Source organism: Spinacia oleracea, chromosome 4 (genome assembly GCF_020520425.1).
Source record: "Spinacia oleracea cultivar Varoflay chromosome 4, BTI_SOV_V1, whole genome shotgun sequence".
NCBI lineage: Eukaryota > Viridiplantae > Streptophyta > Magnoliopsida > Caryophyllales > Amaranthaceae > Spinacia > Spinacia oleracea.
Genome location: NC_079490.1, coordinates 68,263,379 through 68,277,743, shown reverse-complemented (window position 1 = coordinate 68,277,743; position 14,365 = coordinate 68,263,379). Strand labels below are relative to the sequence as shown.

Sequence of the window (14,365 nt, the reverse complement as noted above, 5' to 3'; positions counted from 1 at the left end):
TACAACTGTACAAGATGAATTGGAAAATATTTTTTGCACCTCAAAGTTAGACATCTGACGGTATTAATAGTATTTTTAATTATCCCCTTTCAATGTTTCATAATAGGATTTTAAAGTTAACCACTAATTAATACAAAGTTTGACAGTTTCCCTTCAATTAGTTGAGAGCTTAATGAGTTGATTAGCAGAGAATTTAGGCTAATGTTCTAATATTGGATGAATTTACAAAATAGGGTTTGATATTTGTGGTTTTTCTAGTTCAATTGTTAGTTTATAATTGATTCTTTTTTGTTTTGTTCTGGCCGGGGCTGGGGATGGGGTGGATGCGGTCTTTTTTTATTACTGCTTTTTTTGTATGATGAGATGATGGTACTCAATATGATAATAATGCTAAAGTTGGGCAAAAATCTATCTTTATGTTTTATATTACAGTAAATAAACAAAGTTTTTGAGTTAAAAATGAAAAAAAAAGATGGATTATTCTGCTCAATATGGGTGAAATCCATCTTTATGCATAACATCTGGAACAATCCAGTAAAAGAAATAATCACATATATGTTTGAATATAGAAAGTCAAATCCTGTATTAAATTTGTCTTGGGTTAATTATTTCGTAACTAATTTAAAACCTAAACATGAGCATCGCTGGGATCTATTGATTGAGTTCTGGAGGATGGTTTTTACAGATATTTTATCTTTGGATAAGATTGCATCATTAGAGAACAAAGATCTTATGCCAAGCTAGTTTATACTTAAATCGATTTTAGTTTATTCCTGTGAAATCTTATGTGAAGCTAATAAATGTTAATGTTGACACATATTCCTGTTTTGTTTGGTTTTATAAATTGAGATGAGATCTTACCATTTTTCTGATGTATAGTTCTTGTGTCAAAATTAAGAATTTGTGGCTTGATTTATCTAATTCTGTGTAAAACCTTGTGTTATTAGAAATGAGTCGTCGTTGGATGTACGGTGACCATACTACGGTGGAATACTTGAGTGGGGTTGAGGAGTTCCTTAGATGTGCTTTAGCACACCAACGGAATACGAAAGCCGCAAAGATCTATTGTCCTTGCCGTGATTGTAACAATGTAAGGCGGTTAGCTGATATTGATGAAATTGAGGATCATTTATTTCGTCGTGGGTTTAAGCAAGATTACCATGTCTGGTTTTGGCATGGTGAGAAAATACTTGATCGTCCAAGTTCTAGTGTGAATGAATTTGATGTTCTGGCAGAGAGTGATGAGAGTGATGAGAGTGATTCTGATATTTCTGAGAATAATGAGATGGATGATGATGAGCAAGAAGATAATGAAATAAATGAAATGATGGATGCAGTGAAAGATCACTTGAATGAACGACCTCACATACTCGAGCAGGTATTAAAGGTTGCTGAGACGCCTTTGTACCCTGGGTGTACAAAATTCAAATTGTTAGAATGTGTGGCATCACTTTCCAACTTGAAAGCGGAGAGTGGTTGGACCGAAGAAAGTTTCACGAAATTATTGAAACGACTAGGTCTTTGGTTTCCCGATGGCAATGACATTCCCACCTCTGCCTATTATGCCAACAAATTGACGAATCCCTTAGGCTTAGAGGCCGTCAAGATAGATGCTTGCCCAAATGATTGTATTCTTTACAGAAAAGAGTATGTAAATTTGGATAAGTGTCCAACGTGTTCTATGTCGCGTTACAAGCATAAAGGGGCCAATTCAGCTAAGAGGGGACCGCCCGCCAAGGTATTGTGGTATCTTCCGATCATACCTAGGTTTGAGCGCTTGTTCTCCGTAAAGAAGAATGCTAAGTATCTGAGGTGGCATGCGGAAGGGAGGAAAAAGATGAATTCCTTAGACATCCGGCTGATTCTCCTCAATGGAGAACTATTGATAAGAAGTATCCTGAATTTGGCAAGGAGGTTAGAAATCTGAGACTTGCTCTATGTACAGATGGGATGAATCCATACGGCTCTCTGAGTAGTCAGCATAGCACTTGGCCGGTTCTTCTTGCAATTTACAATCTTCCTCCATGGTTGTGTATGAAACGCAAGTATATCATGTTGTCACTCCTCATCTCAGGGCCTAAGCAGCCAGGACATGATATAGATGTGTATCTCGCTCCACTCATAGATGATTTGAAATTGTTGTGGAATGAAGGTGTTCCAATGTTCGATGCTCACACCAACTCAAACTTTACATTGCGGGCAATGGTTTTCTGTACCATAAATGATTTTCCGGCCTATGGAAACTTGTCTGGGTACAAAACCAAAGGAGAACAAGCATGCCCTATATGTGAAGAGGACATGAAGCCCACACGGTTGGATCATTTCAAGAAAAATATCTACCCAGATTTCAGGAAGCACCTTAGTCGATATCATCCTTATCGTAAGAAGAAGAAGGAATTCAATGGGTTCACCGAGGAAGGAGTAGCTCGTACACCTTTGACAGGATCACAAGTTTATGAACGTATCAAAAATGTTGAAACCAAATACGGTAAGTGCTTCAAGTCCAAGTCTAAAAAGGGTGTTTTATGGAAGAAAGTGTCTCCATTATGGGATCTTCCCTACTGGAAAGATTTGTCGGTTAGGCATTGTCTCGATGTAATGCACATTGAGAAAAATGTGTGCGATGCTATCATCGGGACTTTGCTAAACATACCAGGAAAGACCAAGGACAATGAGAATGTGCGGAAAGATATGAAAAAGAAGAATATTCGACCAGATTTGTGGCCTGTTAAAAAAAAGGATGGTACAAAGACCTTTCTGCCTCCAGCGTGTTACACAATGTCGAGAAAGGAGAAGAAGAAGTTTTGTGAGTGCTTACATGGCATTAAGGTTCCCTCGGGATATTCGTCGAATGTTAAGCGCCTAGTGTCTCTCTCGGACCTTAGGTTGATTGGTATGAAGTCTCATGATTGTCATGCACTGATTAATGTATTTTTGCCAATTGCACTTCGTGGGATATTGCCGAAACACGTGAGACATGTTATAACAAAACTTTGTTTGTTTTTCAATTCCATATGTGCTAAGGTGATTGATCCGGAGACTTTGGATGCTTTGCACAATGATGTTGTTGAAACTCTATGTCGATTTGAAATGTATTTTCCGCCTTCTTTCTTTGATATAATGGTGCATTTGATTGTCCATTTAGTTCGCGAAGTCAAGTTATGTGGTCCGGTGTTCTTAAGATGGATGTATCCTTTTGAGAGATTTTTTAAGACTTTAAAGGACAAAGCAAGGAATCCGGCTAATCCAGAGGGTAGTATCATTCGGGGAGTCCTTAAAGAAGAGATTTCTGGATATCTAGCTGAGTTTTTGTCAAGCCTTGAACCAATAGGACTTCCAAAATCTCGACATGTTGGTAGGCTCGCAGGGGAGGGAGTAATTGGTAAAAATGTGATATCTCCTCCATCGGAGAGGAAGAAGAAGCCACATCTTTGTGTGTTGCAGCATCTTACAGAGGTTCATCCTTATTTAGAAAAGCATCTGCTTGAATTGCAACATTGTAATCCTAAGTTGAAGGAAAGAGCGTTGATGCGGGAACATAATCGCACATTTGTTGAATGGTTTAAGAAGGAAGTTGGAAAGAAACAAGACCATGATGTTTCTGATACGATCAAGTGGTTATCTCGAGGTCCTCGACTATGTGTTCGATCTTTTGAAGGATATGATATCAATGGGTTCACATTCTACACTAGAAGGCAAGATGAAAAGAGTGTAGTGCAAAATAGTGGAGTAAAGGTTGTTGCATCATCTAGGGTCTATGCAAGCGCTAAGGATAAAAGGCCGGTTGATTCAACACAATCATATTATGGTGTTATCGAAGAAATATGGGAGCTTGATTATACCCATTTTGTGATCCCTGTTTTTCGGTGTCAGTGGGCTAACAACCAAAATGGTGTGAAGCAAGATGAAATTTTCCCGGGTTTAACCTTGGTGAACTTTGATCGACTAAGTGACAGTGACGAGCCATTCATTCTAGCATCACTAGCTAAGCAAGTTTTTTATGTGGTTGACAATATTGATCCTAGATGGCGTGTTGTTGCCCAAGGAAAAAGACATATTTTGGGTATTGATGATGTTGTAGATGAAGATGAGTATGATGAGTATGATGACACACCTCCGTTACCAATGGTTGTTCAACCATTGCCAGAAGAGGAGGATGCAAATAATACTAATCATATGCGTACAGATCATACGGAAGGAATATGGGTTACGAATCGTAATTGAAACATACATGTGTAAGTTCGGGCTTCACTTCTGATGCATTGTTGAAGTTTTTGACTTTGTTCTTTCTATTCATATCTGAAAGCCTGTGCGCCTTGGAATTTTTGTTATCTTGACTACTTAAATTTGAATAGTGAAGGATACTTGTGGATATTAATTCATATTTTTTTTCTAAAAATTCAACCCCAATCAATTGTCACTTGTATTGTGAAGAGGAATTGCAGTGATAGTCTCCTACTTTATCCCTCCTATTTAAGTTACTGAGAGTCTGATACTTCTAATAACTTGACTAACTTTATCTGGTTTTTTCACACAGGTGTAAACTTGGTGAATGTCGTATCCTCTTATGTGAGCCAGGTTCCAAGCACAGGTTGCAGAAATTGCAGTTGAATTTTCCTAGGTTAGTTTTCAGTACATTTTGTCTAATAATATCAATTACCTGTTCTTGTTTGCATGGCTTTGTGATTGGTAACTTAGTTTCTGATGTTTGCTTTCTGGTGGTTGATGATGGATAAGTACATAAAAACCGTTTTGAAGATGACTTTGTTTACAATTCCCAATTGGAAACATCTTGTCACTCTTTGTAGGTAAAGAAGAGTGAAAATCGTGTGTTGTATCAGCTGTATTAAGCTATAATAAGCTTCTTTGACCTGGAGGAGGGATGTTCTTTCTAGACAAAAAGCATTGTAAAACTCGTTGGTTGTATATTTGAAGTTTCTCAAAGTGTGTGTTTGAATTTTATATTCATGAAGTTTCATAGTTTCTGATATGGAATAGCAGCTCTTACGAGAAGCAGACAGTAATTTGATACTTTGCTTACAGTATGGTGTAATTTACATGTTTGAAGGTGAAGATTTGAACTCCAGAATCATCAAATTAGACCAGGAATAGAAATCTGAGTGATGTCTAGAAACTGTCCTGTTCCTGAAGTATCAAAACTTACAAAATTTGTAACTTGTGTCATCCATAACCAGAAAAGCAGCATGAAGCTGTAAAATGTCAGAAAAACAATACACCCTGAATCTGAACTTATGAATAACATTTTTTTCATCCATAACTAGAAGGCTAGAAGCTGTTAAATCTCTGGAAAGCAATTCAAAAGCTGTTGCAAACCGTTTTCTGTGTAGATTATTATCATAGCGAATTGTGTAAAATTGCTGTTATGCTGTTTCGGCTGTATCCCTAGACCTGGTTATATATAAAAAATTAAAGAGGCTGATCAGTTCTTTCCAATGCAACTGAAATTCATCAAAATAAACAGAGATTCTTTGGCCAATTGCACTAATCAACTCAGTGAAGTACTGTTTTAGCTTCTCAGTGCACTGATCAGTTCTGTTCTGTGCACTGATCTGCACTGCCCAGATCAGAACTGTGCAGATCAGTGGACAAAACTGATCAGAACTGTGCAGTTCTGTGCACTGATCTGCACAGCTCAGATCAGAACTGTGCAGATCAGTGCACAAAACTGGTCAGTTCTGATCAGTTCTGTGCATTGATCTGCACAGTTCTGATCTGAACTATGCAGATCAGTGCGCAGAACTGGTCAGTTCTGATCAGTTCTGTGCACTGATCTGCACAACTCAGATCAGTTCTGTGCATATAGTGCACAGTTCTGTTTTATTATAACTGAAAACCGAGTATTGCTCTCTTTTCTAAGTATTGCTCTCTTTTCTAAGTATTGCTCCCTTTACTAAGTATTGCTCTCTTTTCTTTGTTGCAGGACCGTAGCTACCATGGATGATCATCGTGATAATGAAATACAGGGAATTGATGGAGCTAGTCATCCTACGGGGGAATCACAAGATACCAACACTAGTAAAAAGACCAAATTCCGTGGTCCGTCAAAAGGAGTTCAAGCCAAAAAGCCCATGTATCTTCAGTATAATCAATATGGAATCCTCGATGGAGAATGGTCAAGAGAATACGGGAAGCAAGTTGGGTCTTGTGCTGCTAGAATTAACATTAATGTGAAAGAATATTCAACGTTAGATGAACACACAAAGAAGGGGTTTTGGGAGGAGACCAAGGTAAACATTGAATAAAAACTTGATTTGTATTCTCCTAGCTTATCTAATTTGTGTAGCATACGTTTCTAACAATCTCTTATCCATAAAATTAACAGCTTATGTTCCACATTATTGATGATCCGGCTAAAAGGAGAGAAAAATATTTTCATATGTGTGTGGCGAAACGCTTTGGAGCTTTCAAGTCCAGGTTAACGCGGCGTTGGATAACTAAGAAAGAAAAAATGCCGAAACATCAGACAGACGACATGCCTTGGGACATCTACAATCAAATCACAGAGGATGATTGGAAAACATTTGTGATGGAACGAAACAAGCCGGAGATGTTGGTAATAATGAATTTACTTTGCTAGATATTTTTTTATATAATTATATGATTAGTTTATTGTTGCCATCTTTAATTGTTCGACATGTTATTTATGTGTTTTTTGACAGGTTCGTAGAGAAAAAGCAAGTAAAAGTGCATTACAAAACAAGCACCCACATCGCACAGGCCAAAAGGGTTATGTTAGAAAGAGACCAGAGTGGATAAATGATGGGCGACTACCGCCAGAGGCAGCTTTAACCCTCTCAAGTGGCTCCTCCTCAGTGACCTCATCACTCACCACAGCGTCAGATAGATTTAAGAAGTTTAGATCAGTACAGTGGATCTTGGCTCATCAAGTTAAAAACAAAGAGGGAAAGTGGGAAGTTGACCCGAATGATAAGGAAGCCGTAAATATTGCTAAGATGGCTGTAAGTGCATATGAAATTTTACGTTCTATATCCTTTTCTTTGCTTCTCCTTTTCATCATGTACACCATCTAATTTTTACTTTCCTAATTCTTATAGTTGGAGTATATAGAAGAAGAGGGAAAAGGAAATATTTCTTTCACCCCGGGAGAAGATGCCCTCACCAAGGCTATGGGAAAAAAGGATCACCGTGGGCGTGTCAAGGCAACAGGTGGAGTCAATGTCGGTTACAAAGTTGCTTTCGGTCCAATAGACCGAAGTAGTAGATGTGGCCATAGTGAACCATCACCGGAGGCAGTCGAATCAATCAGAGCTTCAGTGAGAAGGGAGTTTGAAGATCAATTAGATAGAAAGGTGGCGGAGGCCCTCCAAAAGCAACTAGCCACATTGAAAGCAACCGGTCAACTAAACACCCTCCCTACCCCCGCACTTGATTCTGCTCTTGTAAGTGATGAGTTTGATGTTAACCGTGCACTCGAAACCGCTCGTCCGAATTCATCGCAGCAACCACGCGAGCTGAAGGTATATATTATCTATAGTGCATACACTCAAAACACCCCTAGCTAGGTTTTTTTATTGTAATTTGTAGTGATTTATGAAATTTTGTAAATTTATTTGCGAAGGCCATAACTCCATGTCGTCTTGCCCTTGAGGATAAAGTTTTGGGTAATAAAGTGATAGTGGCAGATGGTATGGCATACCCATTGGATGGTTCGTTGCACCAACACTTTAGATCGATGAAGCCTAGTCATTATAAGGTCCAAGTTGATTGTATTTACGACGGACATGATGATGACACTCTTCCGGTACCTACTGGAGATGGATTCAATAACTTAGGCAGGGCTCTTGCTAGTTTTGTGCAATGGCCAATTCACTTGGTGATTTTCGAAGAAGACGAGGTATAAATTTTTTATTATTAATTTTCATTCATTGCGTTATGCATCTTTTTATTTATTATTGCTATTTGCCTACCTCTGTTTAGAATTAGATTCAGAGCCTTGAACTCCTTTGGTTTCTACCTCTGTTTAGGAGTACTCTACTCCACGCCCAACAAAGAAGTCCAGGAGTCAGATTTTTGAAGAGGTGGTTGGTAGCTCCAAAGAGAAGAAAAACGAATTAATTGTCAAAGAGAAGACAACAGAATTAGTTGTCAAAGATAAGACAACAGAATTAGTTGTCAAAGATAAGACAACAGAATTAATTGTCAAAGAGAAGGCAACACTTGATTTAGGGTCCAAAGAGAAGACAACACTGAAGTTAACGGCCAAGGTAAACCATATGCTTCCCACTCCCCTGTGCTTCAACACTGAAATCAAAACTGAACTTTTCATGCTAGCTTAACATTATTGTTACAGGAAAATTCATGCTCAAATAAGTTGGAGTCGAAATCGAAGTCGAAGAACTCTAAGAAATCCAAAGAGATGGTAGGTAGTTGTGATCGTAAAACTGAAGAATCAGCCGCCAAAAATAAGAAGCAAAATTTGGCAGACGACACAATTCAAGGTCTTGGCCCATCATGCAATTATTTGAAGTTTATCATCAATACGGCGCCCGGTGATGTATATAAAAATACTTCAATCCCATTGCCCGCTTCGGTTTGGCATTATGACGAAGATCGACAAACTTATGTATATGAGGTTGACTTTGAAGAGTTCCTTAGAGGGGCGTGCCTCAACATTTCAGTGATCCAAGTCTATATGATGTAAACTTTTCCATCGATATTTTTGTTTTTGGTTTTGTCAACTATAATAGTTTTTGAAATTTTTGCATTATACATTTACTTTGTAGGTGTTTATTCCACGAGCACACCTTTGCATTTGACAACTCTCATATTGGGTTTGTTTGTCCCGAGGCAATGTCAAGCTCTAGAATCAAGGCCAACCCTCATGCTGCATCAATGTATTTGAAAGTAGTTTTCAATGCTGAAATTGAAAAGGAGAAGAAGGGTGATCCTAACATTACCAAGTGGTTTTTGATCCCATACCATCAAGAGTAAGTGTTAGAGATTGATCGATATTTGGTAAATAGCTATGTTATTTTTATTTTCATGCGTAAGGTTGCAATAACATTTATATATAATGCAAAAATCATTGGATTTTGTACGTGTTAGACCTACGTAGAGGTTATGCGTATATTTTCGACTCTGCGATAGGTTCCAACTGAGAAAATAGTGCATGGGGAATCTTGTGTTTGTAAGTTACTTTCATTTCTTTTTAAGTTATTTCTTTTCGTGCCGAATCAGATTCATGAAGTTTTACTCAACTTCCAGGGCATACCAAGTGTACAAGTTTAATGATGGGATTTGTCCGAATAGAGCGACTATGCAGGGGTTGAAAGGCTTCCATGTAAAGGTATATCATGCTTACTAATTAGCTTTACTTTTTTTTTTGGGTAACTACTTGGATATATAATTTATGATTTATCTCCAAATCAGTGTGCTCAACAAGTCGGCGCCCGCGAGTGTGGCTATTACGTTATGAAGTTCATGCATGAAATAGTCACGTTACACCATAACACTGATGAGCGGTTAGATAATGTTCGTTCTTTTACCATATGTTAGTTGAACTACTAATACTAGTACTTTTACGTAGTAGAATTCTTAATTTACAAGTAGCATTACTTATCATGTTACTTATTTCAGGCTTACACTCCAAGAAATGCGCCTTATACCGATGAGGAAATAGATGTGGTTCGTGAGCAATGGGCTAAGTTTTTTACAACCGAGTATTTATTTACTTAGGTTGTTTAGACACAAAGATGGAAGCGTTTATATCTTCATGGATTTGGTAAAGTTCTTTAATTTTTCCATAATTACAAGTCTGCTGGATTTGCTAATTTATTGCTTTGAATACTAATCTGCTGGTCTTGCTGCTGCTGCATGTGAATTCTGATCTGGTGGTCTTTAGAATTTCACTTCCATCTGTGTGTTTCTCCTCTGTTTGCTTCTGTTGCTGCTCTGTATGTTATTGTTTCTGCTTTGCTTCATTTGTTTGCTCGGCACTTGGATTGTGGGGTTCGTTTGCCCCTTAGATACCCTTAAGTTGAATGTGTGTGCAGATGTGCTAGATCTAGTTCACCTTCGAATTGGTTCTCCTAAAAAGGCAGAATGTTGTAGTCTTGTTAGTAACCTAGTGGTCATGTGTGTGGTCAAAATTTGCTGTATACATGTGTGTGGTCAGAATATATACACTTAGACTGCATTCTTACAGTGTTATCTTTCAAAACAACTGCTCAGATGCAACTGTGACCAAGATTCAATGTTTTGGAATTGCTAGATTTGCATAGTTTCTCATGTTGCTTTAGTTTAAGTAAAAACAAGCTTACATTGTCTGAGATAGTAAAAATTGCTGCCAAAAAACTACATATTTTCCCTTTTCTGCTCCTGCTTCTTTATATTTAGCTTCCACAGCTTCTTTCAGCTTCCTTGAAATTGAAACCTTTAAGGGGGAAGCTAGATGTTGTGGTATGTCCTTAACTGGCCGGCCTAACCATTCAATCATCTGATGGTACCTAGTGTAACATTAAAATCCCATAAGAAAAATAAGGAATTGAGTTTTGCTTATGTATTAGTTGTATTCTGTCAAACTGAAATCTCTCACATGTTATATCCTCCTTCTGAAAGGTTCATACTGTCTGGTGTAATGGTGTAAATGTTTCAGACAGAAGGAGTCAGCTCTTGCTGCATTTACATTGGGATAAACATAGCTAACTCCATCTCTGGCTGTTGTCATGAACAAAAATGTTGCATGCCCTAATCCTGCTAGTTTTGTTTGTATAATTTCTACTCTCTTTCTATGAGTATGTAGTTCTGATTTTCAGGATTTTCTGTTGCTTGATATTTTGAATCCTGTTCTGTGATCCATTTTAACTGTGATGGTAATCCCAATATGCTACAAGATACTAACAGTTGGAAGGTATGATGCTTAAGGGAAAAAATGGGTGACCAACCTTAAGAAGTCCAAGCATGTCAGTGTACTCAAGATCAGGAAAGTTATCATCAAGATCATAAACAGTTGCCCACCTCACATTTTTATTCATTTCATAAGTCTGTTTACCCCTAGCTGATGTAATTATATCAATCTGAACACCAGGATACCTATCCTTGATCAACTGAATTGCTGGGAAGAAAAGCAAGTTATCATAAACACCACCAGAAACTACACAGCAACATCTCCTGACATCTCCTCTCACCTTTGATCCCAATGATGCAACCTCAACTGCATATCCCTGTGGGAACTTGAGGAACCCGTATGGGTTTTCGGGATTATCCCGTGGATACGAGTCCTCATCTTGCTTCCCATCACTAAACATTGACCCGTACATGACTAATATACATAGTTTTAACTAAAGAACCTAAAGAACCTAAGGACTCATTTGATTCTTACATGACTAATATACATAGTTTTAACTTTCTAAAACCCATTCGAATCTATTTATGCACATTTAAGGCTCATTAGGTCGTTATAGGTCATGTTTAGAGCTAAAATGACATTTCCGCTCCCAACTTTGAACTAAAGAACCTAAGGACTCATTTTATTCTTATTACATGACTAATATACATAGTTTTAACTTTCTAAAACTCATTCGAATCTATTTATGCACATTTAAGGCTCATTACACTAGTAGAAAAAACCCTTATTGCAGCGGGCTTTTAGACCCCTGTTGCAGCGTACATCGTATGCTGCAACTGGGGGGCCTGCAACAAGTCTGAACTTGTTGCAGCGTACAATGTTCGCTGCAAAAAGGTGTTTTTTGCAGCGTACAAATGTATGTACGCTGCAACAAGTGCCAAAAAATTGGCAAAAATTTGGACTTGTTGCAGCGTACATATATATGTACGCTGCAAAAGACTCAACTTTTTGCAGCGTACATTTATTTGTACGCTGCAACAAGTCTGAATTACTCAATTTTTTGCAGCGTACATTTATTTGTACGCTGCAACAAGTCTGAATTTTTGCGAAATTTTTTTCCCTTGTTGCAGCGTACAACATATATGTACGCTGCAAAAAAGCACTTTTGGCGGGAAAATTCTAATTTTGTTTAGGGATACCTAGAGTGCCTTGCACCAAATATAGAAACCTGTCAAAACAATAATAGAATAACGCAACCTGTATAACAAATATAAAAACAACAACTGGAGTTTTGTATATATCCCAAAACCAAAAGTGCACATACCGATACATTTAAATATATTTACGTTCCAATTTCAACGTACGCATACATTTTAACATAAAAGATTGTTCTATAACATCTAAACCAACACGATCAAGTGCCCTCAGGTCAATAATAAATACTTGGTGGTAAAAAACTTCGCCCATTGCTCACGAACCACATCAATTTCCTCACTAGCATAAGGCGCAGTCCTCGGAGTATAGACCTTACAAAAACAAAAATTTGATGGAGCATTAGATCGATTAAATGCAAATGAAATGTCACATTTTAACAGTCAAGCAACTAATGACAATGTATTAATAGTCTAGAATACGAATCAATTAGTTACTTAATTACCTCATCTAGCCGGCCTTCATAGTCATGTTGTAACGTGACTATCTCTAACATGAACTTCATAACGTAATAGCCACACTCAGTTCCGCCGATTTGTTGAGCACACTGATTAAGAAACATAATACTTTATCTTGCAAGGCCAATAGTTAATAAAAACAAAGCAAAAAACTAATTAAGAAACATGTTATACCTCTATATGAATGGGTTTACACGACTTAAAACTCGTTTTATTCGGACAATGCCCACCATTGCACTTGTACACTTGGTATGCCCTAGAAAATTAACGAAACATGGGTACTCATGAATATGATTTTGGCTTAGGTTTCTTAAAGACTAATGTAATTTGTAAGCAAAAGAACTTACAAACTCAAGATTCCCCATGCATAATCTGTTCGACGTGGATCTCTAGCAGAATCGAAAATATATACATAACCTCTACGTAGGTCCATCACGTATAAATTCCAATGATTTCTGTATAATTTATAAATGATATATTAAATATTTAATAACAATAATAATTAATATTTTATATGAAACTTATATAATATAACACACTTACTCTTGATTATATGGGATTAAAAACCAATTAGTTAGGTTAGGATTACCCATCTTCTCCTTTTCAATTTCAGCTTGGAAAATCTTTTTCAAATACATTGTTGGCGCTCCAGGGTCGGCCTTGATTCTAGTGCTTGACATAATCTCGGGACAAATGAACGAAATCCGAGACATTTCAAATGATTTGGCATGATCGTGCAATAAACACCTACAAAATAAACAAGATTACACTATTAAGATCGATAAAGAGAAAAAACTTCAAAGAAATAATAGTTATATTAACAACAATGAAACATTTAATTACAATATGTAGACTTGGATCGCTGAAATGTTTAAGCACGCTCCGCGAAGGAACTCTCCTATATCAGACGCAGTTATGTATGTTTCTTGATCAAAATCCGAGTGCCAAACTGAGGCCGCCAATGGGATGGTAGTATTATCATATATATCATCAGGCGCCGAAGTCATGATAAACTGCAAGTATTTGCATGACGGGCCAAGACCTTGAATTGCATCGTGTACAAGTCCCGCTTTCTTGCTTTTGGTGGTTGATTCTTGTGTTTTACGATCACAACTACCCACGACCTCTAAGTTGGACTTAGGCTTAGAATTTGACTTCTTTGGATGCGAAAATTCCTATAACAATAGTCAATTAACATTAGTCATGTAATAAGAATCAAATGAGTCCTTAGGTTCTTTAGTTCAAAGTTGGGAGCGAAAATGTCATTTTAGCTCTATATATGACCTATAACGACACAACGAGCCTTAAATGTGCATAAATAGGTTCGAATGAGTTTTAGAAACTTAAAACTATGCATATTAGTCATGTAATAAGAATAAAATGAGTCATTAGGTTCTTTAGTTCAAAGTTGGGAGCGAAAATGTCATTTTAGCTCTATATATGACCTATAACGACCCAACGAGCCATAAATGTGCATAAATAGGTTGGAATGAGTTTTAGAAACTTAAAACTATGCATATTAGTCATGTAATAGGATTAAAATGAGTGTTTAGGTTCTTTAGTTCAAAGTTGGGAGCGAAAATGTCATTTTAGCTCTATATATGACCTATAACGACCCAACGAACCTTAAATGTGCATAAATAGGTTCGAATGAGTTTTAGAAACTTAAAACTATGCATATTAGTCATGTAATAAGAATAAAATGAGTCATTAGGTTCTTTAGTTCAAAGTTGGGAGCGAAAATGTCATTTTAGCTCTATATATGACCTATAACGACCCAACGAGCCATAAATGTGCATAAATAGGTTGGAATGAGTTTTAGAAACTTAAAACTATGCATATTAGTCATGTAATAGGATTAAAATGA

At 37.2% G+C, this 14,365-nt stretch overlaps 1 protein-coding gene and 1 pseudogene across 1 annotated transcript in view; one reads left to right on the top strand and one right to left on the bottom strand.

Moving 5' to 3' along the window:
- Window positions 1-14,365, top strand: part of LOC110798921 (uncharacterized) — a 39,856-nt gene that overhangs the window by 6,454 nt on the left and 19,037 nt on the right. Inside the window, exons 5-16 of the mRNA XM_056841823.1 lie at window positions 4,538-4,621; window positions 5,942-6,248; window positions 6,344-6,574; window positions 6,681-6,980; window positions 7,077-7,499; window positions 7,601-7,876; window positions 8,007-8,246; window positions 8,333-8,679; window positions 8,766-8,969; window positions 9,247-9,328; window positions 9,412-9,513; window positions 9,619-9,763. Of these exons, the coding sequence (XP_056697801.1) occupies window positions 4,538-4,621; window positions 5,942-6,248; window positions 6,344-6,574; window positions 6,681-6,980; window positions 7,077-7,499; window positions 7,601-7,876; window positions 8,007-8,246; window positions 8,333-8,679; window positions 8,766-8,969; window positions 9,247-9,328; window positions 9,412-9,513; window positions 9,619-9,717 (2,695 nt within the window). The 3' untranslated portion in view covers window positions 9,718-9,763. The remainder of the gene's footprint in view (window positions 1-4,537; window positions 4,622-5,941; window positions 6,249-6,343; window positions 6,575-6,680; window positions 6,981-7,076; window positions 7,500-7,600; window positions 7,877-8,006; window positions 8,247-8,332; window positions 8,680-8,765; window positions 8,970-9,246; window positions 9,329-9,411; window positions 9,514-9,618; window positions 9,764-14,365) is intronic.
- On the bottom strand, window positions 10,005-11,348 carry LOC110798919 (photosynthetic NDH subunit of subcomplex B 1, chloroplastic-like; annotated as a pseudogene).